This window comes from Mustelus asterias, chromosome 22 (assembly GCF_964213995.1).
Source record: "Mustelus asterias chromosome 22, sMusAst1.hap1.1, whole genome shotgun sequence".
NCBI classification, from domain to species: Eukaryota; Metazoa; Chordata; class Chondrichthyes; order Carcharhiniformes; family Triakidae; genus Mustelus; species Mustelus asterias.
In genome coordinates this window covers 76,034,623-76,058,498 of record NC_135822.1, presented here as the reverse complement: position 1 = coordinate 76,058,498, position 23,876 = coordinate 76,034,623, and the positions used below count along the sequence as shown (strand labels likewise).

At 45.4% G+C, this 23,876-nt stretch overlaps 1 protein-coding gene across 3 annotated transcripts in view; it reads right to left on the bottom strand.

The window, feature by feature from the left end:
* The window catches only part of LOC144510205 (vinexin-like), a 97,156-nt gene that overhangs the window by 16,890 nt on the left and 56,390 nt on the right, over positions 1-23,876 (bottom strand). For all 3 annotated transcript variants that reach the window (XM_078239698.1, XM_078239696.1, XM_078239697.1), the window contains exons 12-14: positions 21,259-21,305; positions 3,007-3,131; positions 270-334 (exon numbers count right to left, since the gene is read on the bottom strand). In XM_078239698.1, coding sequence (XP_078095824.1) covers positions 270-334; positions 3,007-3,131; positions 21,259-21,305 — 237 coding nt within the window. The remainder of the gene's footprint in view (positions 1-269; positions 335-3,006; positions 3,132-21,258; positions 21,306-23,876) is intronic.

The window sequence follows — 23,876 nt, the reverse complement described above, 5'->3', positions numbered from 1 at the left end:
GTTGAGGCTACCTCATTGAATGTTTTAAAGGCAAGGATAGATAAATTTTTGAACAGTAAAGGAATTAAGGGTTATGGTGAGCGGGCGGGTAAGTGGAGCTGAGTCCACAAAAAGATCAGCCATGATCTTATTGAATGGCGGAGCAGGCTCGAGGGGCCAGATGGCCAACTCCTGCTCCTAGTTCTTATGTTCTTATGAAAAAGCACTAAACACTGCAACAAGTTCCCATTGAATTGTCCCTTGCACCCAGCCCAAGTGTCAGTGCTTACCTTCCCCATTTCCAAGTTGTGTGACTTATCTGGGCTGCTCCCGTTATTCCCAGAGTTCCACAGTTCTATAAATGAAAGAGAAAAGAAAAGTTTTGCATTTATAGAGTCATCGAGATATATAGCATGGAAACAGGCCCTTCGGCCCAACTTGTGCATGCCAACCAGGTTTCCTAAACTGAACTCGTCCCATTTGCCTGTATTTGGCCCATATCCTTCTAAACGTTTCCTATCCATGTACTTGTCCAAATGTCTTTTAAATGTTACAATTGTACCCACCTCTACCACCTCTTTTGGCAGCTCATTCCATATGCGCACCACCCTCTGTGTGAAAAAGTTACTCCTCAGGTCCCTTTTAAATCTTTCCCCTCTCACCTTAAACCTATGCCGTCTAGTTTCTCTGCCTCATTCCAATTTGTGTAAACAGTTGCTGGCTCTTGATAGTAGATGACACTCTGGTTCATGCTCATGATAACCCTCTCAACTCTGGTGAGTGGAAAATCCATTGTGTCTTTAAAAGTGGTTTTGGATAAATAATGGAAACAGAACAATATTTTCGGAAATTCGAGAAAAAATGGGGGAAGTGTGATTAATCAGATTGCTCTTTGAAAGAACCAGTGCAGTCTCAATGGGCCAAATGGTCTATTTCTGTGCTGTATGTGCTAAGATTGTATGATATAAGGGCAGCATGGTAGCACAGTGGTTAGCACTGCTGCCTCAAATGCCAGGGGCCTGGGTTCAATTCCAGCCTTAGGTCACTGTCTGTATGGAGTTTGCACATTCCCCCCATGTCTGCGTGGATTTCCTCCGGTGGGCTCCAGTTTCCTCCCACAGTCTAAAGATGTGCAGATTAGGTGGATTGGACGTAGTAAATTGTCCCTTAGTGTCAGGGGGACTAGCAGGGTGAATAAGTGGAGTCATGGGGATAGGACCTGGTGGGATTGTGGTTGGTGCAGACTCGATGGACCAGATGGCCTCCTTCTGCACTGTAGGGGTTCTATGATAAGACAACTCAGTGACCAGTGGAGTGCCCCAGGGATCTGTTCTGGGACCCTTGCTGTTTGTCATTTTCATAAATGACTTGGATGAGGAAGTGGAGGGATGGGTTGGTAAGTTTGCTGACGACACCAAGGTAGGTGGTGTTGTGGATAGTTTGGAGGGATGTCAGAAGTTGCAGAGAGACATAGATAGAATGCAAGACTGGGCGGAGAAGTGGCAGATGGACTTCAACCCGGATAAGTGTGTAGTGATCCATTTTGGCAGATCCAATGGGATGAAGCAGCAGTATAATATGAAGGGTACCATTCTTAGCAGTGTAGAGGATCAGAAGGACCTTGGGGTCCGGGTCCATAGGACTCTTAAATCGGCCTCGCAGGTGGAGGATGCGGTCAAGAAGGCGTACGGCGTACTAGCCTTCATTAATCGAGGGATTGAGTTTAGGAGTCGGGAGATAATGCTGCAGCTTTATAGGACCCTGGTTAGACCCCACTTGGAGTACTGCGCGCAGTTCTGGTCACCTCATTACAGGAAAGATGTTGAAGCCATTGAAAGGGTGCAGAGGAGATTTACAAGGATGTTGCCTGGATTGGGGGGCATGCCTTATGAGGATAGGTTGAGGGAGCTTGGTCTCTTCTCCCTGGAGAGACGAAGGATGAGAGGTGACCTGATAGAGGTTTACAAGATGTTGAGAGGTCTGGATAGGGTAGACTCTCAGAGGCTATTTCCAAGGGCTGAAATGGTTGCTACGAGAGGACACAGGTTTAAGGTGCTGGGGGGTAGGTACAGAGGAGATGTCAGGGGTAAGTTTTTCACTCAGAGGGTGGTGGGTGAGTGGAATCGGCTGACGTCGGTGGTGGTGGAGGCAAACTCGTTGGGGTCTTTTAAGAGACTTCTGGATGAGTACATGGGATTTAATGGGATTGAGGGCTATAGATAGGCCTAGAGGTAGGGATATGATCAGCGCAACTTGTGGGCCGAAGGGCCTGTTTGTGCTGTGGCTTTCTATGTTCTATGTTCTAACTCAAAATGGCTAGTGTAAAACAGGCTGTGAATAGAGGAATCTTGCAAATGTGAAAAATAATTGTATTTAGTAAAATAATATACTGTCACCATCATAATCTTCCTACAGCATCTTTCACAAGCGCATGATGCCCCAAAGTACTTTACAGTGTAGTCACTGTTGTAATGTAGGAAACATTGGCCCAGTCTCTGAATGGTCATATCCCAGGGGTACCCCTGGATGATATGTTGGGTGCTGCTTAAAAGTTCCAGTGCAAAGACTCCATGGGTATTTCACAGAAAGTTTCAGCTTCCAATGGTCAATTTCCCTGCAGTCTGAAACCTCCAAAAAAGTCTCCAACTCCCAGTCAGTTTTTAAGGTTTCAAAATTATTTAGCCAGATAATTAACCTCCTCAATACGAACTGACCACCTTACCACCCAAGCAAACTGGCAGCCTACCCACTGTGAGTGTCAGCCTGGAACTGTCCGGCCTCTGGGTGCACAGAAAAGATCCCATGGCATAATTTCAAAGCAGAACAGGGAAATTCTTCCAGGCGTCCTAGGGCTGATACTTATCCCTCACTAAAACAGATGATCTGGCCATTGTCACATTGCTGTATGTGGATCTTGGCTGTGTGTGAAATGGCTGCTGAATTTCTGCAAGTTATTGGTTATAAAGCCCTCTGGGACATACAGAGGTTGTGAAAGATGCTATACAAATGCAAATCTTTCTTTCTCACCTCCTGGATGATCTCTCCCACTCACATCTCCATGGATGCTCATGTTAATGGGAAACTCGTTGCGACGGCCATTGGTTTGGAAATGGAGGGGTGACCGGTCCCACCCCGGAGGTGAGTTCATTGTACTGAAGAAGAGAAAGATATTTCACTTTAAAAATCAGGATTCACTCGATTATCAACTTCAGCCCGAAAACTTGCCTTCAAACTACACCCAAAGAGAAGCTTTGATTCATTGGATCTTCCCAAACACTGACAACTTGAGCAAAATGAAGAACTTTGCTCCAAAATTCATTCAACTCATTACTTTAGAAACTCAATGTAAAATGACTAACTTTGTACCTGATGTCAACCAAACAAGAACAATGGAATCAGAAATTACACAATGACTTGGACAAAATGTGGGAATAGAACAATTTGTAATTAAAACACAAAATGCTTGAAATACTCGGGTAAGGCAACATCTGTGGAGAGGAACAGAGTTAATGCTTCAGGTTGATATGACTATTCTCCAGAACAATTTGTGCTTGCCCAGTTATTGCAGTGAATCTGCACAGTGCCCTCACAATTCACTTCAAGATCCGATTAAGGTGTGGAGTCCAAACCTGTGCACGGTCTCCAACTCAGAGGTTTCACAGAGATTGTTGGCTTCATGTCCTCTTGGATACTTTGTACCGGTGGCACGGTGGCACATTGTATAGTACTGCTGCCTCTCAGTGCCAGGGACCCAGCTCCAACTCACGCCTGGGATATCTATCTTTGCGGAGTCTGCACGTTCTCCCCGTTTCTGTGTGGGTTTCCTTCGGGTGCTCTGGTTTCCTCCCACAGTCCGAAAGACGTGCTGGTTAGGTGCATTGGCTATGCTAAATTCCCCCTCAGTGTACCCGAACAGGCGCCGGAGTGTGGCGACTAGGGGGATTTTCACAGTAATTTCACTGCAGTGTTAATGTAAGCCTACTTGTGATACTAATAAATAAACCTCAGACTGGAAAGCCAAGAGTGAACCAGCTCGATCACTTGGGCGGCTATTTTTAATAATGCACTAGATCTGCCAAATCCCTCTGCTCCTACACTGCTCCCAGACAGAACTGAACAAGCCCATTATCAGCAGTTGCTGAATGGAGTTTATCCCTCAGAGCTGAACATTGTCAGGCCATTCTCTCACAGAAAGAGCTATCCATTAACAAACCTCAGCCAACCATTTCTGGGAACATGCCCTGCATACTGATCAGTCTGTCCTGTATATTAATGAGCCTGTCTGCATTCCACTGTCTGACCTGCATATTCCTGACTCTAAACTATACACCAATGAGATTTCCTCATTCCTGAATCTCTTGCGATGTCCTTTCTGTCTATCTTTGTCTCTCCCATTTTGGCTTCATGCTACCCCTCTCTCTCTCTCTGTATAATACTCTCAGCCTCTCACTCGATCTCCCTCTAATGCCTGCAATAAGCTTTTGGCATTTGAGTAGTCTAACTCAGGGAGGCACAGCAAAGACAGTGATTATGTTCCTGGATCATTAATGCGGAGGCCCGGACCATTTATTCAGAGAACTGTTTCAGTCCCACAATGGGAGTTTCAGAGTCAATAAAACTCCAGCATTCTTGTAAAAACCACACTGTCTTACTAATGTGCTGCAGTCTTCAACCCTGTCTAACCTAATGTGATTCCAGTCCCACCTTACTGAGCTACTCTCTGAAATAGCCCAGCAGGACACTCAGTCACACTGAACAGTTTTAGGAGCACAGTCTCAGAGCTCTACAGCATGGAGAATACTAACCTTGCTTGTGACGCCACAAAACAAGAATTGCATAGTATTTATCATCAGAAACAGTCCCACAGTGTGTTTAGACTACAGGAACAAAATATCCACAAACTTCCAAAACTAAATACAACAATGTACAGGATGGATAAACAAGAGAATCATCCCTGAACCATCTCTGACAATGTGTGTTTGTTCTCAGTGTAACTGCTAATAACCCTTTAAGGCCATTAGACCGTAAGAAATAGGAACAGGAGGAGGCCATTCAGCCTCTCAAGCCTGCTCCACCATTCAAGAGGGTCATGGCTAATCCGACATTTCTCCTATCCCCTTTCCTGCTCTTTCCCCATAACCTTTGATTCGCCAACTCATCAAGATCTATCTATCTCAGCCTTAAATACACACAGGGACTCTGCCCCACAGCTCTCTGTGGTAAGGAATTCCAAAGACACTCAACCCTCTGAGAGAAGAACTTCCTCACTTCTGTTGTCGGCAAGATGTTGGAAAAAATTATAAGGGATAGGATTTATAGTTATTTGGAGAGTAATGAATTGATAGGTGATAGTCAGCATGGTTTTGTGGCAGGTAGGTCGTGCCTTACTAACCTTATTGAGTTTTTTGAGAAAGTGACCAAGGAGGTGGATGGGGGCAAGGCAGTGGACGTGGTATATATGGATTTTAGTAAGGCGTTTGATAAGGTTCACCATGGTAGGCTTCTGCAGAAAATGCAGATGTATGGGATTGGGGGTGATCTAGGAAATTGGATCAGGAATTGGCTAGCGGATAGGAAACAGAGGGTGGTGGTTGATAGTAAATATTCATCATGGAGTGCGGTTACAAGTGGTGTACCTCAGGGATCTGTTTTGGGGCCACTGCTGTTTGTAATATTTATTAATGATCTGGATGAGGGTATAGTTGGGTGGATTAGCAAATTTGCTGATGACACCAAAGTCGGTGGTGTGGTAGACAGTGAGGAAGGGTGTCGTAGTCTGCAGGAAGACTTAGACAGGTTGCAAAGTTGGGCCGAGAGGTGGCGGATGGAGTTTAATGCGGAGAAGTGTGAGGTAATTCACTTTGGTAGGAATAACAGATGTGTTGAGTATAGGGCTAACGGGAGGACTTTGAATAGTGTGGAGGAGCAGAGGGATCTAGGTGTATGTGTGCATAGATCCCTGAAAGTTGGGAATCAAGTAGATAAGGTTGTTAAGAAGGCATATGGTGTCTTGGCGTTTATTGGTAGGGGGATTGAATTTAGGAGTCGTAGCGTTATGTTGCAACTGTACACAACTCTGGTGCGGCCGCACTTGGAGTACTGTGTGCAGTTCTGGTCCCCACATTACAGGAAGGATGTGGAGGCTTTGGAGAGGGTGCAGAGGAGGTTTACCAGGATGTTGCCTGGTATGGAGGGGAGATCCTATGAGGAGAGGCTGAGGGATTTGGGATTGTTTTCGCTGGAAAGGCGGCGGCTAAGAGGGGATCTTATTGAAACATATAAGATGATTAGAGGTTTAGATAGGGTGGATAGTGATAGCCTTTTTCCTCTGATGGAGAAATCCAGCACGAGGGGGCATGGCTTTAAATTGAGGGGGGGTAGTTATAGAACCGATGTCAGGGGTAGGTTCTTTACCCAGAGGGTGGTGAGGGATTGGAATGCCCTGCCAGCATCAGTAGTAAATGCGCCTAGTTTGGGGGCGTTTAAGAGATCCGTAGATAGGTTCATGGACGAAAAGAAATTGGTTTAGGTTGGAGGGTCACAGTTTTTTTTTTAACTGGTCGGTGCAACATCGTGGGCCGAAGGGCCTGTTCTGCGCTGTAATGTTCTATGTTCTATGTTCCTCCTCATCTCAGTGTTATATTGGCGGCCCTCTATTCTGAGACCATGTCCTCTGGTCCTTGACTCTGCCATGAAGGGAAACATCCTCTTAGCATTTACCCTGTCAAGCCCCTTAGGAATCCTGTATGTTTCAATGAGGTCACCTCTTTCTTCTAAATTCCAATGAGTAGAGTCCCAACCTGTTTAACTTTTCTTTATTAGACAATCCCTCCATACTGGGATCATCCTAGTGAACCTTCTCTGACCTGTCACAAATGAGATAATATTTCCGTAAATAAGGGCATCAAAACTGCTCACAATATTCCAGAAGTGGTCTCACCAGTGCCTTGTTGCAGCAATACTTATACACCAACCCCCTTGAAATAAGGGCCAACATTCCAATAGGCTTCCTGATCACCTGCTGTATCTGTGAGCTGACTTTCTGTGTTTCGTGCACAAGTCCCCCCAAGTTTCTTTATGTTGCAGCTTTCTGCAGTTTTTCTCCATTTAAATAATACTCTGTTCTTTAGTTCTCCCTTCCAAAATGAACAACTCCAACTTGCAGCAGGGAAAAACCAACCTGTTCATGCCAGTGTTAATTTTCCGTATGAGCCTCCCCCCGACTTGCTTCATCTGACCCTGCCAACATATCCTTCTATTCCTTTCTCCAGGACGTGTTTATCCCCTTAAATACTCGAGACTATTCACCTCAACTACTCCTTGTGATAGCAAATTCTCACCACTTTCTGGGTAAAGATGTTTCTCCTGAATTCCCCATTGGATTTATTTGTTAGTATCTTATGATCCATAACTTTGGTATTTCCTGCAAGTGGAAAGATCTCTACATCTGCCCTATTAAACCCTCTCAGAATTTTAAAGATCTTGGTCAGATTAGCCCTTAGAGAAAGAAGTTCAGCCTCTTCAGCATCTCCCGATAGTTAGAAGCATTCACACACCACCCTGACTTTCCTTCACTGTTGTTGGGTCAAAATCCTGGAACTCCCTCCCTAACAGCACTGTGGGTGCACCTATACCACATGGACTGCAGTGGGTTTAAGAGGACAGCTCACCACTACCTTCTGCAGGTAATGGGGGATGAGCAACAAACACTGGCCTGGCCAGTGACACCCACATCTTGGTAAGAAGAACTTTCCAATTTTGGAATGTAAAGCTGTGTGAATTGTAAAAAATCAGTAACTCATACTGCACAGTAGCAGCAGCGGAGATTATCACCTCTGGGGTTCGAGTGAACAAAAAAATAACAAGATCTTCGAATGAATGTCATTGAGGGTCAGTTTGAGAGTTCAGGAAATTACTCTTTCCCATCTCCTCACCACGAGGTCACACTGCAGTGGGGGAAGTTGCTGCATTTTGCCTCAGGATCTGGAAGCTGCTGCCCTCCCAACTGGACATACAGCACAGCTGGTGTCCATACTCTGTACTCTACATACATATATTTCAATGTAACTCTCTTCATGGTTTAAGCTGTTAAATATTAAAATTCTAACAGGACTAGACAGGGTAGATGCAGGGAGGATATTCCCGATGGTGAGGGAGTCCAGAACCAGGGATCACAGTCTGAGGATTCGGAGTAGACCATTTAGGACAGAGGTGATGAGACATTTCTTCACCTAAAGAGTTGTCAGCCTGTGAAATTCATTACCACAGGAAATAGTTGATACCAAAACATTGAATGTATTCAAGAGGTGGCTAGATATAGCACTTGGGGTGAATGGGATCAAAGGTTATGGGGAAAAGCAGGATTAGGCTATTGAGTTGGACGATCAGCCATGATCGTAACGAACGGTGGAGCAGGCTTACAGTCATAGTCTTAGAGGTTTACAGCATGGAAACAGGCCCTTCGGCCCAACTTGTCCATGCCGCCTTTTTTTAAAAACCCCTAAGCTAATCCCAATTGCCCGCATTTGGCCCATATCCCTCTATACCCATCGTACCCATGTAACTATCTAAATGCTTTTTAAAATAAATTTGTACCCACCTCTACTACTACCTCTGGCAGCTTGTTCCAGACACTCACCACCCTCTGTGTGAAACAATTGCCCCTCTGGACACTTTTGTATCTCCCCCCTCTCACCATAAACCTATGCCTAGTTTTAGACTCCCCTACCTTGAAGGGCCAAATGGCCTCCTCCTGCTCCTATCTTCTTTGTTTCTATATTAACATGGCTGCTGACCTGTTGAAAGGACAACATGTCTGTGGAAATCCTCCTGATGTATTAGACATATTAACCCTATTTGTTCCCAGTTATGGCCATTGTATGCTCACTCACATTTTCAACTGTGCACCTTGATTTACATCTTCTATCATTATGCCCTCAGGGGTTAATAGGATGGCAAAACAATGATGAGGCAATTCTCTCCAGAACGAGCTGCAGACTTTGAGGTATTGCTGGCTCACTCAGTGTTGAATTTGGCAGAAGGATTAGGGGCGTGCTGAACCCTTGTGGAGGGTTTTTGCAGGTCACATGCTTTTGAAATTGAGGTGAGAGGGGCAATTGGTAACCATAGAAATGATACAGTGTAGAAGGGGCCATTCAGCCCATCTTGTCTATGCTGACAATTAACAATGGTTACATGGTCATCAGTAGATTCTTAAATCCAGATTTTTAAAAATTGAATTCAAATTCCACCATTTGCCGTGGCGGGATTTTAACCTGGGCCCCAGAACATTCACTGAGTTTGGATTAATACTCTAACAATAATACCACTAGGCCATCACTTCTCCCTCCAATCTCTCCTCAAAGCTAAAGGTCTCCAGCCCTGGCAATATTCTAGTAAATGTTCTCTGCACACTCTCCAGAACAATTACATCCTTCCTGTAACGTGGTGACCAGAACTGCACACAATACTCCAGTTATGGCTTCATCAGTGTTTTACAGTTTCATTATTATACCCCTATGTTTGTATTCTATACTTCTGCCAATGAAGGAAAGCATTCCATATGCCTTCTTTACAATTTTATCTGCCTGTTCTGCTACCTTTAGGGACCTGTGTACTTGTACGCCAAGATCTCTCTCTTCATCTTCCCCTCCCAGTGTATTCCCTTTTATTATTTGACCTCCCTAAATGCATTACCTCACACTTATCAGAGTTAAACTCCATTCGCCACCCCTCATGCCCACTCCACCAACCCATCTATATCATTTTGGAGCTTACAGCTTTCCTCTACACTATCCACTACTCAGCCAATCTTTGTGTCATCTGCAAATTTCCCAATCGTGCCCCCGACGTTCAAATCCAAATCGTTAATATATAAAATATCATAAGAAATAGGAGCATGGGCCATTCGAGTTTGCTCTACCATTCAGTCAAATCATGGCTGATCTGATTGTAGCTTTAACTGCGCTTTCCAGTCTGCTCCTGATAACATTTAACTCCCTTGTTGATGAAAAATCTATATAACTCAGCCTTGAATATTTTCCATGACCTCCAGCCTCCACTGCTATCTGGGAATGAGAATTGCAAAACAACACTCAGAGAAAATAAATCCTCCTCATCACCGTCTTAAATGGGAGTCCTTTTCAAACTGCTTCTTTGTTCTAGTCTCTTTCACAAGAGGAAATATCCTCCCAGAATCACCCTGTTGAGCCCCCTTTAAAGAGTCTTAAATGCTTCGATAAGATCACATTTCATTCCTCAAAAGCCCAGGGAGTAGAGGCTCAAACTGCTAAACCTTCCTTCATAAGACAATTCTTGGCTCTTACAAAGCTAAAAAATATTAGCAGGAGGAGGCCATTCGGCCCTTCGAGCCTGCTCTACCGTTCATTTTGATCATGGCTGATCATCAAATTCAATATCCTGATCCCCCTTCCCCCATGATTCCTTGAGCTCCAAGAGCTAAATCTAATTTCTTCTTGAAATCAGACATTTTAGCCTCAACTACATTCTGTGGGAGTGAAATCCACACGTTCAGCACCTTCGGGGTGAAGAAATTTCTCCTCACCTCAGTCCTAAAAGGTTTACCCCTTATCGTCAAACTATGACCCCCTAGTTCTGGACTCCCCCACCATTGGGAACATTCTTTCTGAATCTACTCTGTCTAACCCTGTTAGAATTTTATAAATTTCTTTGAAATCCCCTCTCATTCTTCCAGACTCCAGTGAATATAATCCTAACTGACTTAGTCTCTCCTCATATGACAGACCAGCCATCCCAGGAATCAGCCTGGTAAACCTTTGCTGTACTCTTTCTATAGCAAGGACATCCTTCCTCAGATAAGGACACCAAAACTGCACACAATACTCCAGGTATTGGCCTCACCAATGCCCTATACAATTGTAGCAAAGCATCCCTATCCCTCTACTCAAATCCTCTCGCTATAAAGGCCAATGTACTATTAGCCTTCTTTACTGCCTGCTGTACCTGCGCACTTACTTTCAATGACTGATGCATGAAGACACCTGGTTCTCGTTGAGTATCCATCTCTCTCAATTTACGCCCATTCAAGTAATAATCTGTCTTCCTATTTTTGCTGCCCAAGTGGATAACCTCACATTTATCCACATTACACTGCATCTGCCATGCATACGCCCACTCACTCAGCCTGTCCAAATCACGCTGACGCATCTCTGCATCATCCTCACAGCTCACCCTCCCACCCAACTTTGTATCATCTGCAAATTTGGAGACAATACATTCAGTTCCCTCTTCCAAATCATCAATATATGATGTGAACAGTTGGGGTTCAAGCACAGATCCCACGAACCAATTGGAAAAAGACCCATTTATGTCAACTCTTTACTTCCGATCTGCTAAGGAGCTTTCTATCCATCTCAAGACATTACCCGTAATCCCATGCTCTTTAACTTTATATAGTAATCTGCTATGTGAGACCTTGTCGAAAGCCTTCTGAAAGTCTAAATATACTATCCACCAGTTCTCCCTGGTCAACACTACGAGTGGCATTCTCAAAGAATTCCAGTATATTTGTCATATTTTCACAAATCCGTGCTGATTTTGTCTGATTATACAATTGCTTTCCAAATTCTGCACTATGAAATGCTTGATAATAGACTCTAACAACTTCCCCAGTACTGACGTTAGGCTCACTGGTCTATAGTGCCCTGTTTTCTCTCTACCTCACTTTTTGAACAGTGGGCTTACATTAGCTACCCTCCAATCTGTAGGAAACATTCCAGAGTCCAAAGAATTTTGGAAAATAACCACCAATGGATCTACTACTCGGACCACTTCCTTAAGTACTCTGGGATGAAGGTTATCAGGTCCTGGAGATTTATTTGCCTTCAATCCCAACTGTTTCCCAAAACCATTTCTGTACTAATGCTAATTACCTTCAGCTCCTCACTAGAACTTATGTTTCTCAGTCCGTCCGGTGCATTATTCATGTCTTCCTTTGTGAAGATAAATTGGGGCTAAAGGATATGGGGGGAAAGTGGGAACAGGTTACTGAGTTGGATGATCAGCCATAATCATAATGAATGGCGGAGCAGACTCAATGGGCCAAATGGCCTCCTCCTGCTCCTATTTTCTACGTTTCATCCCAAGAATCAGCCAAGTGGACATTCTCTGAACTGCTTCCAATGCAAGGAGATTCCTCCTTAAGAAAGGAAACTAAAACTGTAGGCCTTGTAAAACTGGAGCAACACATTCTTATTTCAATCATTTGTTTTCCTTGCAAAAAAGGCCAACCTTCCATTTAGGTTATGAATCATTTGCTGTACCTGTGTGCTGGCTTTTTGCCCTTTATGTACAAGGTCACCCAGATTCCTCTGTATCACAGTATTCTGTAGACTCTCTCCATTCAAACAATGCTCTTTTTCCCTTTTTTCCTGCTCAGGTGCGTAAGCTCGCATCTTCCAACATTATCATAGAATCATACACCGACACATTAGAAACACCTGAACTCCCACCAAATCCCATCTGCCAGCACTTGGCCTTGTAGCCCTGAATGTTATGAACATAGAACATAGAACAGTACAGCACAGAACAGGCCCTTTGGCCCACGATGTTGTGCCGAGCTTTATCTGAAACCAAGATCAAGCTATCCCACTCCCTACCATCCTGGTGTGCTCCATGTGCCGATCCAATAACCGCTTAAATGTTCCTAAAGTGTCTGACTCCACTATCACTGCAGGCAGTCCATTCCACACCCCAACCACTCTCTGCATAAAGAACCTACCTCTGATATCCTTCCTGTATCTCCCACCACAAACCCTATAGTTATGCCCCCTTGTAATAGCTCCATCCACCCGAGGAAATAGTCTTTGAACGTTCACTCTATCTACCCCTTCATCATTTTATAAACCTCTATTAAGTCTCCCCTCAGCCTCCTCCGCTCCAGAGAGAACAGCCCTAGCTCCCTCAACCTTTCCTCATAAGACCTACCCTCCAAACCAGGCAGCATCCTGCTAAATCTCCTCTGCACTCTTTCCAGCGCTTCCACATCCTTCTTATAGTGAGGTGACCAGAACTGCACAGAATATTCCAAATGTGGTCTCACCAAGGTCCTGTACAGTTGCAGCATAACCCCACGGCTCTTAAACTCCAACCCCCTGTTAATAAAAGCTAACACACTATAGGCCTTCTTCACAGCTCTATCCACTTGAGTGGCAACCTTTAGAGATCTGTGGATATGAACCCCAAAATCTCTCTGTTCCTCCACAGTCTTCAGAACCCTACCTTTGACCCTGTAATCCACATTTAAATTAGTCCTACCAAAATGAATCACCTCACATTTATCAGGGTTAAACTCCATTTGCCATTTTTCAGCCCAGCTTTGCATCCTATCTATGTCTCTTTGCAGCCTACAACAACCCTCCACCTCATCCACTACTCCACCAATCTTGGTGTCATCAGCAAATTTACTGATCCACCCTTCAGCCCCCTCCTCTAAGTCATTAATAAAAATCACAAAGAGCAGAGGACCAAGCACTGATCCCTGCGGCACTCCGCTAGCAACCTGCCTCCAATCCGAAAATTTTCCATCGACCACCACCCTCTGTCTTCCATCAGACAGCCAGTTACCTATCCAATCGGCCAACTTTCCCTCTATCCCACACCTCCTCACTTTCATCATAAGCCGACCATGGGGGACCTTATCAAACGCCGTATTAAAATCCATGTATATGACATCAACTGCCCTACCTTCATCAACACACTTCGTTACCTCCTCAAAAAATTCTATCAAATTTGTGAGGCACGACTTGCCCTTCACGAATCCGTGCTGACTATCCCGGATTAATCCGCATCTTTCTAAATGGTCGTAAATCCCATCTCTAAGAACCTTTTCCATCAATTTACCAACCACCGAAGTAAGACTAACCGGTCTATAATTACCAGGGTCATTTCTATTCCCTTTCTTAAACAGAGGAACAACATTCGCCATTCTCCAGTCCTCTGGCACCATCCCCGTGATGTGGAGATGCCGGCGTTGGACTGGGGTAAGCACAGTAAGAAGTCTCACAACGCCAGGTTAAAGTCCAACAGGTTTATTTGGTAGCAAATACCATAAGCTTTCGGAGCAGAGCTCCTTCGTCAGATGGAGTGGATATCTGTTCTCAAACAGGGCACAGACACAGAAATCAAATTACAGAATACTGATTAGAATGCAAATCTCTACAGCCAGCCAGGTCTTAAACGGCCTAAACCGGGATGTTGGATTTATGTCACATTATCAGTAACCCCCACAGCTTGCCTCCTGGACTTGCAGAATTCCACAAGCTGTTCTGTCTGGAGACAATACACATCTCTTTAACCTGTGTTGAATGCTCCCTCCACCCACATTGTCTGTACATTTAAGACCTGGCTGGCTGTAGAGATTTGCATTCTAATCAGTATTCTGTAATTTGATTTCTGTGTCTGTGCCCTGTTTGAGAACAGATATCCACTCCATCTGACGAAGGAGCTCTGCTCCGAAAGCTTATGGCATTTGCTACCAAATAAACCTGTTGGACTTTAACCTGGTGTTGTGAGACTTCTTACTGTACCATCCCCGTGGACAGCGAGGACCCAAAGATCAAAGCCAAAGGCTCTGCAATCTCATCCCTTGCCTCCCAAAGAATCCTAGGATACATTTCATCAGGCCCAGGGGACTTATCGACCTTCAGTTTATTCAAAACTGCCAGGACATCCTCCCTCCGAACATCTATTTCCTCCAGCCTATTAGCCTGTAACACCTTCTCTTCCTCAAAAACATGGCCCCTCTCCTTGGTGAACACTGAAGAAAAGTATTCATTCATCACCTCGCCTATCTCTACTGACTCCATACACAAGTTCCCACTACTGTCCTTGACCGGCCCTAACCTCACCCTAGTCATTCTTTTATTCCTCACATAAGAGTAAAAAGCCTTGGGGTTTTCCTTGATCCGACCCGCCAAGGACTTCTCGTGTCCCCTCCTAGCTCTCCTAAGCCCCTTTTTCAGCTCATTCCTTGCTAACTTGTAACCCTCAATCGAGCCATCTGAACCTTGTTTCCTCATCCCTACATAAGCTTCCCTCTTCCTTTTCACAAGACATTCCACCTCTTTTGTGAACCATGGTTCCCTTACTCGGCCATTTCCTCCCTGCCTGACAGGGACATACCTATCAAGGACACCCAGTATTTATTCCTTGAAAAAGTTCCACTTTTCATTAGTTCCTTTCTCTGACAGTTTCTGTTCCCAACTCCCCCATGACAACTATCCTGTGACCCCCACACATATCCATAATCTGCTTAGCAATTTCTTCCTCCACATCTCTATTACTATTTGGGGGCCTATAGTAAACTCCTAACAACGTGGCCGCTCCTTTCCTATTTCTAACCTCAGCCCATATTACCTCAGTGTGCAGATCCCCCTCGAAGTGCCTTTCCGCAGCCGTTAAACTATCCTTGATTAACAATGCCACTCCTCCACCTCTTTTACCAGCTTCCCTACACTTACTGAAACATCTATACCCCGGAACGTCCAACAACCATTCCTGTCCTTGTTCTACCCATGTCTCCGTAATGGCCACAACATCGTAGTCCCAAGTACCAATCCACGCCCCAAGTTTATCTACCTTGTTCCGGATGCTCCTTGCATTGAAGTAGACACACTTCAACCCACTTTCCTGTCTACCGGTACCCACCCTTGACCCTGATACCTTCCCCAATACCTCACCACCCTCACTGACTTCTGGACTACAACTCCTTTTCCCACTCCCCTGACAAATTAGTTTAAACCCCCCTGAAGAGCCGTAACAAATTTCCCTCCTAGGATATTGGTGCCCCTCTGGTTCAGGTGCACCCCGTCCTGTTTGTACAGGTCCCACCTTCCCCAGAATGTGTTCCAATTATCCAATTATGATGTGCCAAGTGCTCATCCAGATACTTTTTAAAGGACGTGAGGTCTACCACTCTCCCTGGCAGCGCATTTCAGACTGTCACCGCCCTCTGGGTGAAAAAGTTTTTCCTCAATTCCCCCTGAAATCTCCTGTTCCCCACCTTGAACCTATGCCCCTTGAAACTGACCCTTCAACTAAGGAGAACAGCTGCTCCTTATCCAGTCTGTCCATGTCTCATAATCTTGTACACCTCAATCAGGTCACCCTTCAGTCTTCTCTGCTCCAACAAAAACAACCCAAGCCTATCCAACCTCTCTTCATAACTTAAATGTTCCATCCAAGGCAGCATTCTGGTGAATCTCCTCTGCACCCCCTCCAATGCAATCACATTTTTGATTTGATTTGCTTTGATTTATTATTGTCACATGTATTAACATACAGTGAAAAGAATTGTTTCTTGTGCGCCATACAGACAAAACATACCGTTCATAGAGAAGGAAATGAAGGAGTGCAGAACAAAGAACAAAGAACAGTACAGCACAGGAAACAGGCCCTTCGGCCCTCCAAGCCTGTGCCGCTCCTTGGTCCAACTAGACCAATCGTTTGTATCCCTCCATTCCCAGGCTGCTCATGTGACTATCCAGGTAAGTCTTAAACGATGTCAGCGTGCCTGCCTCCACCACCCTACTTGGCAGCGCATTCCAGGCCCCCACCACCCTCTGTGTAAAAAACGTCCCTCTGATGTCTGAGTTATACTTCGCCCCTCTCAGCTTGAGCCCGTGACCCCTCGTGATCGTCACCTCCGACCTGGGAAAAAGCTTCCCACTGTTCACCCTATCTACCCTTCATAATCTTGTATACCTCTATTAGATCTCCCCTCATTCTCCGTCTTTCCAAGGAGAACAACCCCAGTCTACCCAATCTCTCCTCATAGCTAAGACCCTCCATACCAGAATGTAGTGTTACAGTCATAACTGGGGTGTAGAAAAAGATCAACTTAATGCAAGGTAAGTCCATTCAAAAGCCTGACAGCAGCAGGGAAGAAGCTGTTCTTGAGTCGGTTGGTACGTGATCTCAGACTTTTGTATCTTTTCCCAAAGGAAGAAGGTGGAAGAGAGAATGTCCGGGGTGCGTGGGGTCCTTAACAATGCTGGCTGCTTTGCCGAGGCAGCGGGAACCGTAGACAGAATCAATGGATGGGAGGCTGGTTTGTGTGATGGATTGGGCTACATTCATGACCTTTTGTAGTTCCTTGCGGTCTTGGGCAGAGCAGGAGCCATACCAAGCTGTGATACAACCTGAAAGAATGCTTTCTATGGTGCATCTGTAAAAGTTGGTGAGAGTCATAGTTGACATGCCAAAGTTCCTTAGTCTTCTGAGAAAGTAGAGGGGTTGGTGGGCTTTCTTAACTATAGTGTCAGCATGAGGGAGATCAGGACAGGTTGTTGGTGATCTGGATACCTAAAACTTGAAGCTCTCGACCCTTTCTACTTCGTCCCCGTTGATGTTGGGGCATGTTCTCCTTTATGCTTCTTGAAGTCGATGACAATCTCCTTTGTTTTGTTGACATTGAGGGAGAGATTATTGTTGCCGCACCAGTTCACCAGATTCTCTATCTCATTCCTGTACTCTGTCTCATCATTGTTTGAGATCCGACCCACTACGGTGGTGTCGTCAGCAAACTTGAAAATCGAATTGTAGGGGAATTTGGCCACACAGTCATAGATGTATAAGGAGAATAGTATAGGAGTGCTCATCTTTCCTGTAATGTGGCAACCAAAACTGCACACAGTACTCTAGCTGTGGCTTCACCAAAGTTTTATACAACTATTATAATCAAACTGCCAATTATTTGCCACTCACTAAACCAACAGATTTCCCTTTGTATATTCTTTGGGCTGAACTTTACAAACATTGTTGGTGGGAGGGTGTCCGACACAGAAGTGAAACATTAAACCGCTTACTGCACCAAAACTAGGCATGCAGAAAACCTTCACCAGTAGCTTCAGGGTGGGAGTGAACCCCTCACTCCCACCCTGCCTTTGGAAGATGTTAGATAATGTGTGACATGGCCAATTAATGGCTACCCAGCAGAAAGCCAGCCAATTACAATGCAGGAAGGATAGGGAGTGTGCCCAATCAGAAGGAGGAACATTCAGGGACAGAGGGGGCAGTCATGACCATCCATTTATAGACATCCCTATTCCAATAATTTCAACAGTGGTATCTGACTCAGGCAGCAGCAAACATTCTTTGGAGTTACACGTTTATTGTGTAGAAGAATCTAAACTGGTGAACTATTGCAGTAGGTCAGAGTTTCATTTGAATTGAGGATGACCCTTCCACTGGTTTTGAAACATTCAGAGAAAAGAACATTTGAATTCAGTGAACCCATTACCCTGATGAACAACAAGTATTCAGGGGGATACTCAAAATTAGTTCTTTAACTCTTTTTGTCCCTCCACAGATGGACAACACAATGGAGATAAGAGCTGGAGAGGACCCCAGAGGACAGCCACAGGATTTGATAAGACTCCCTGTGCATCCGCCTGCAGACTGCAAGTGACAGGAGAGTGCTCATCATGTCTGCGGATCGGCAGAGAAGCCCATAATCTCACATATATATTCCACGCACCTCACTGTAACACTCTGATATACCCCACACTCCTCACTGTAACACTCTGATATACCCCACACCCCTCACTGTAACACTCTGATATACCCCACACCCCTCACTGTAACACTCTGATATATCCCACACCCCTCACTGTAACACTCTGATATATCACACACCCCTCACTGTAACACTCTGATATACCCCACACCCCTCACAGTAACATTCTGATATATCCCACACCCCTCACAGTAACATTCTGATATACACCTCACTGTAACATTCTGATATACCCCACACCCCTCACTGTAACATTCTGATATACCCCACACCCCTCACTGTACACTCTGATATATCCCACACCCCTCACAGTAACATTCTGATATATCCCACACCCCTCACAGTAACACTCTGATATACACCTCACTGTAACACTCTGATATATCCCACACCCCTCACTGTAACATTCTGATATATCCCGCAACCCTCACTGTAACACTCTGATATATCCCACACCCCTCACTGTAACACTCTGATATATCCCACACCCCTCACTGTAACACTCTGATATATCCCACACCCCTCACTGTACACTCTGATATACCCCACACCCCTCACTGTAACACTCTGATATATCCCACACCCCTCACTGTAACACTCTGATATACCCCACACCCCTCACAGTAACATTCTGATATATCCCACACCCCTCACAGTAACATTCTGATATATCCCGCAACCCTCACTGTAACACTCTGATATATCCCACACCCCTCACTGTACACTCTGATATACCCCACACCCCTTACTGTAACACTCTGATATACCCCACAGACCTCACTGTAACACTCTGATATACCCCACACACCTCACTGTAACACTCTGATATATCCCACACCCCTCACTGTAACACTCTGATATACCCCACACCCCTTACTGTAACACTCTGATATACTCCACACACCTCACTGTAACACTCTGATATACCCCACACACCTCACTGTAACACTGATATACCCCACACACCTCACTGTAACACTATGATATATCCCACACCCCTCACTGTAACACTCTGATATACCCCACACCCCTCACTGCAACACTCTGATATACCCCACACCCCTCACTGTAACACTCTGATATACCCCACACCCCTCACTGTAACACTCTGATATACCCCACACACCTCACTGTAACACTCTGATATACCCCACACACCTCACTGTAACACTATGATATATCCCACACCCCTCACTGTAACACTCTGATATACCACACACACCTCACTGTAACACTCTGATATACCCCACACACCTCACTGTAACACTTTGGTATATCCCACACCCCTCACTGTAACACTCTGATATACCCCACACCCCTTACTGTAACACTCTGATATACCCCACACACCTCACTGTAACACTCTGATATACCCCACACACCTCACTGTAACACTCTGATATACCCCACACACCTCACTGTAACACTATGATATATCCCACACCCCTCACTGTAACACTCTGATATACCCCACACCCCTCACTGTAACACTCTGATATATCCCACACCCCTCACTGTAACACTCTGATATACCCCACACCCCTCACTGTAACACTCTGATATATCCCACACCCCTCACTGTAACACTCTGTTATACCCCACACCCCTCACTGTAACACTCTGATATACCCCACACCCCTCACTGTAACACTCTGATATACCCCACACCCCTCACTGTAACACTCTGATATATCCCACACCCCTCACTGTAACACTCTGTTATACCCCACACCCCTCACTGTAACACTCTGTTATACCCCACACCCCTCACTGTAACACTCTGATATACCCCACACCCCTCACTGTTACACTCTGATATATCCCACACCCCTCACTGTAACACTCTGATATACCCCACACCCCTCACTGTTACACTCTGATATACCCCACACCCCTCACTGTAACACTCTGTTATACCCCACACCCCTCACTGTAACACTCTGATATATCCCACACCCCTCACTGTAACACTCTGTTATATCCCACAGCCTTCACTGTTACACTCTGATATATCCCACACCCCTCGCTGTAACACTCTGTTATACCCCACACCCCTCACTGTAACACTCTGATATACCCCACACCCCTCACTGTAACACTCTGATATACCCCACACCCCTCACTGTAACACTCTGATATACCCCACACCCCTCACTGTAACACTCTGTTATACCCCACACCCCTCACTGTTACACTCTGATATACCCCACACCCCTCACTGTAACACTCTGTTATACCCCACACCCCTCACTGTCACACTCAGATATACCCCACACTCCTCACTGTAACACTATGAAATACCCAAAGCCCTCACTGTAACACTCTGATGTACCCCACACCCCTCACTGTAACTCTGGTGTACACCATACTCCCTTTCTTTAGTATTCAGATATATTCCACACTCCCCAACAGCAGGGGGACATGATCCTGCCATTACGTTTCTCGTCAACTGCTCAGACACTGCTTATATAATCGCAGCACAATCGACAGGCTGTGAGCCCAGGGCAGGTAAATCGTGTCACAGGATCATTTTGTTGATATCTTGGTGCAGGAACCAGACTGTGATTGCTGTAAATTCACACAGGCAGCTTGAAGCGAGGCAGTGGCTGGGAGAATTCCACCCAAAATGCCGTGAAATGCTGAATGATTCCAGCTACAGCCTGACCTGTATTCACACCCACTCCCTGTCTCTCCTCGCCCACACCCTGCCATTTGCCACTCACCTGATTCCCAGACGCTGCCCTTCCAGCTGCTCGCTTCCCAAGCTTTCCTGAAAAAGAGCAGACGGAGAAGTGTTGAAAGATCTGAGTCCGGAACCCAGGAGGAGACAGGATGGAATGATTGGAATGGGGAATTCTTGGAAGCTGTCAGTTACTCACACTGAGTCAACAAGTCAACACAGGGTCCTAAACTCCACCTGACCTCATCTCATCTGCTAACAAACAGAATTCTGAGGTACAAAGCTGTCAGCATATCATGTAGTCAGTGTCCTTGGTCCTTGCTGTACCTGACAGTGCAGAGGGAGCTTTACTCAGTATCTAACCCCGTGCTGTACCTGACCTGGAGTGTTTGATGGGGACAGTGTAGAGGGAGCTTTACTCAGTATCTAACCCCGTGCTGTACCTGTCCTGGGAGTGTTTGATGGGGTAAGAAGTTTAACAACATCAGGTTAAAGTCCAACAGGTTTATTTGGAAGCAAAAACCACACAAGCTTTCGGAGCCCCAAGCCCCTTCTTCAAGTGAGTGGGAATTCTGTTCACAAACAGGGCATATAAAGACACAAACTCAATTTACATGAATAATGGTTGGAATGCGAATACTTACAGCTAATCAAGTCTTTAAGATACAAACAATGTGAGTGGAGAGAGCAGTGTTTGATGGGGACAGTGTAGAGAGAGCTTTACTCTGTATCTAATCCTGTGCTGTACCTGTCCTGGGAGTGTTTGATGGGGGACAGTGTAGAGGGAGCTTTACTCTGTATCTAACCCCGTGCTGTACCTGTCCTGGGAGTGTTTGATGGGGACAGTGTAGAGGGAGCTTTACTCTGTATCTAACCCCGTGCTGTACCTGTCCTGGTAGTGTTTGATGGGGACAGTGTAGAGGGAGCTTTACTCTGTATCTAACCCCGTGCTGTACCTGTCCTGGGAGTGTTTGATGGGGGACAGTGTAGAGGAAGCTTTACTCTGTATCTAACCCCGTGCTGTACCTGTCCTGGGAGTGTTTGATGGGGACAGTGTAGAGGGAGCTTTACTCTGTATCTAACCCCGTGCTGTACCTGTCCTGGGAGTGTTTGATGGGGGACAGTGTAGAGGAAGCTTTACTCTGTATCTAACCCTGTGCTGTACCTGTCCTGGGAGTGTTTGATGGGGACAGTGTAGAGGGAGCTTTACTCTGTATCTAACCCTGTGCTGTACCTGTCCTGGGAGTGTTTGATGGGGACAGTGTAGAGGGAGCTTAACTCTGTATCTAACCCCGTGCTGTACCTATGGGACAGTGTACCATAGAACCATCAAATCCCTACAGTGCAGAAAGAGGCCACTGGCCTATTGAGTCTCCACTGACTCTCCGAAAGGATATCCCATGCAGGCCCTCCCCTCCGACACATCCCTTTAACCCCGCACATTTACCATGGCTAATTCACCTAACCTACACACTTTTGGACTGTGGAGGAAACTGGACCACTTGGAAGAAACCCATGTAGACATGGAGAGAACTTGCAAACTCCACACAGTCACCTAAGGTCGGGCCCGAAGCATGGTTACTGACGCCGTGAGGTGGCAGTGCTAACCACTGTGCCACCATGTGGCCCCAGAGCTAACTCTGTATCTAATCTGTCCTGTACTCATCCTGCATTCAGTCCAGTTAGTAATTTGAAACCCAGCCATTTCTGACCCAGTGTTGCAGTGAGTGAGTGAATTGGAATCAGCATGTGACCAGGCAAACAGAATAGGGACTCAGCTGGAGGGTGATCCCAGCAACAATGGCCCACTGAAACTTGTCCCACTCTAAGCTAAAAGCAAAATACTCCTGATGCTGGAATCTGAAACAAAAACAGAAAATGCTGGAAAATCTCAGCAGGCCTGACAGCATCTGTGAAGAGAGAAAGAGCCAACATTTCAAGTCTGGATGTCCTTTCGTCAGAGCTGGACCAGCCCATTCTAAACTTAACCGGGGAGTGTCCGTATTGACTGAGGAACTTTACTCATCAGAAACAAGGTAGAAAAAGGTCATATAAATTGGTGTGAGTGGCTGAAGCTGCTGAGCAAGGTGACAGGAAAAGATTGAGTAGTCATTTCTGTGAACAAGTGAAATATACTGTTTGTAACAGAGTAAGTTAGCAGGATTGATGAGATGTATCCATAGATACTGAGGGACCTCAGAGGGAGGGAAACCTCTGGAAACTATCTTTCAGGACAAAATCAGTCATTACTTAGACAGGTGTAGGATAATTAAGGAAAGCCAGAATGAATTCGTTGACAGAAAATCCTGTTTAACTAACTTGGAGTTTTTTGAGGGGGTAACAGAGAACGTTGATTAGGGTAATGCTGTTGATGAGGTTGTACATGGATTTTTAAAATACATTTGATACAATGCCACCCAGCAGACTTGTGAATACAATTCTAGCCCATGGAATAAAAGGGACAGTAGGCATTTGGATAAGAAATTGGCTGAGTGACAGGAAAGTGGGAAAGAGTGGTTTTACAGATCGGAGGAAGGTTTGGAGTGGAGTTCCCCCGGGATCAGCGTTGGGACCCTTGCTCTTCCTGACATGTATTAATGATGTGGAGATGCCGGCGTTGGACTGGGGTAAACACAGTAAGAGTTTTAACAACACCAGGTT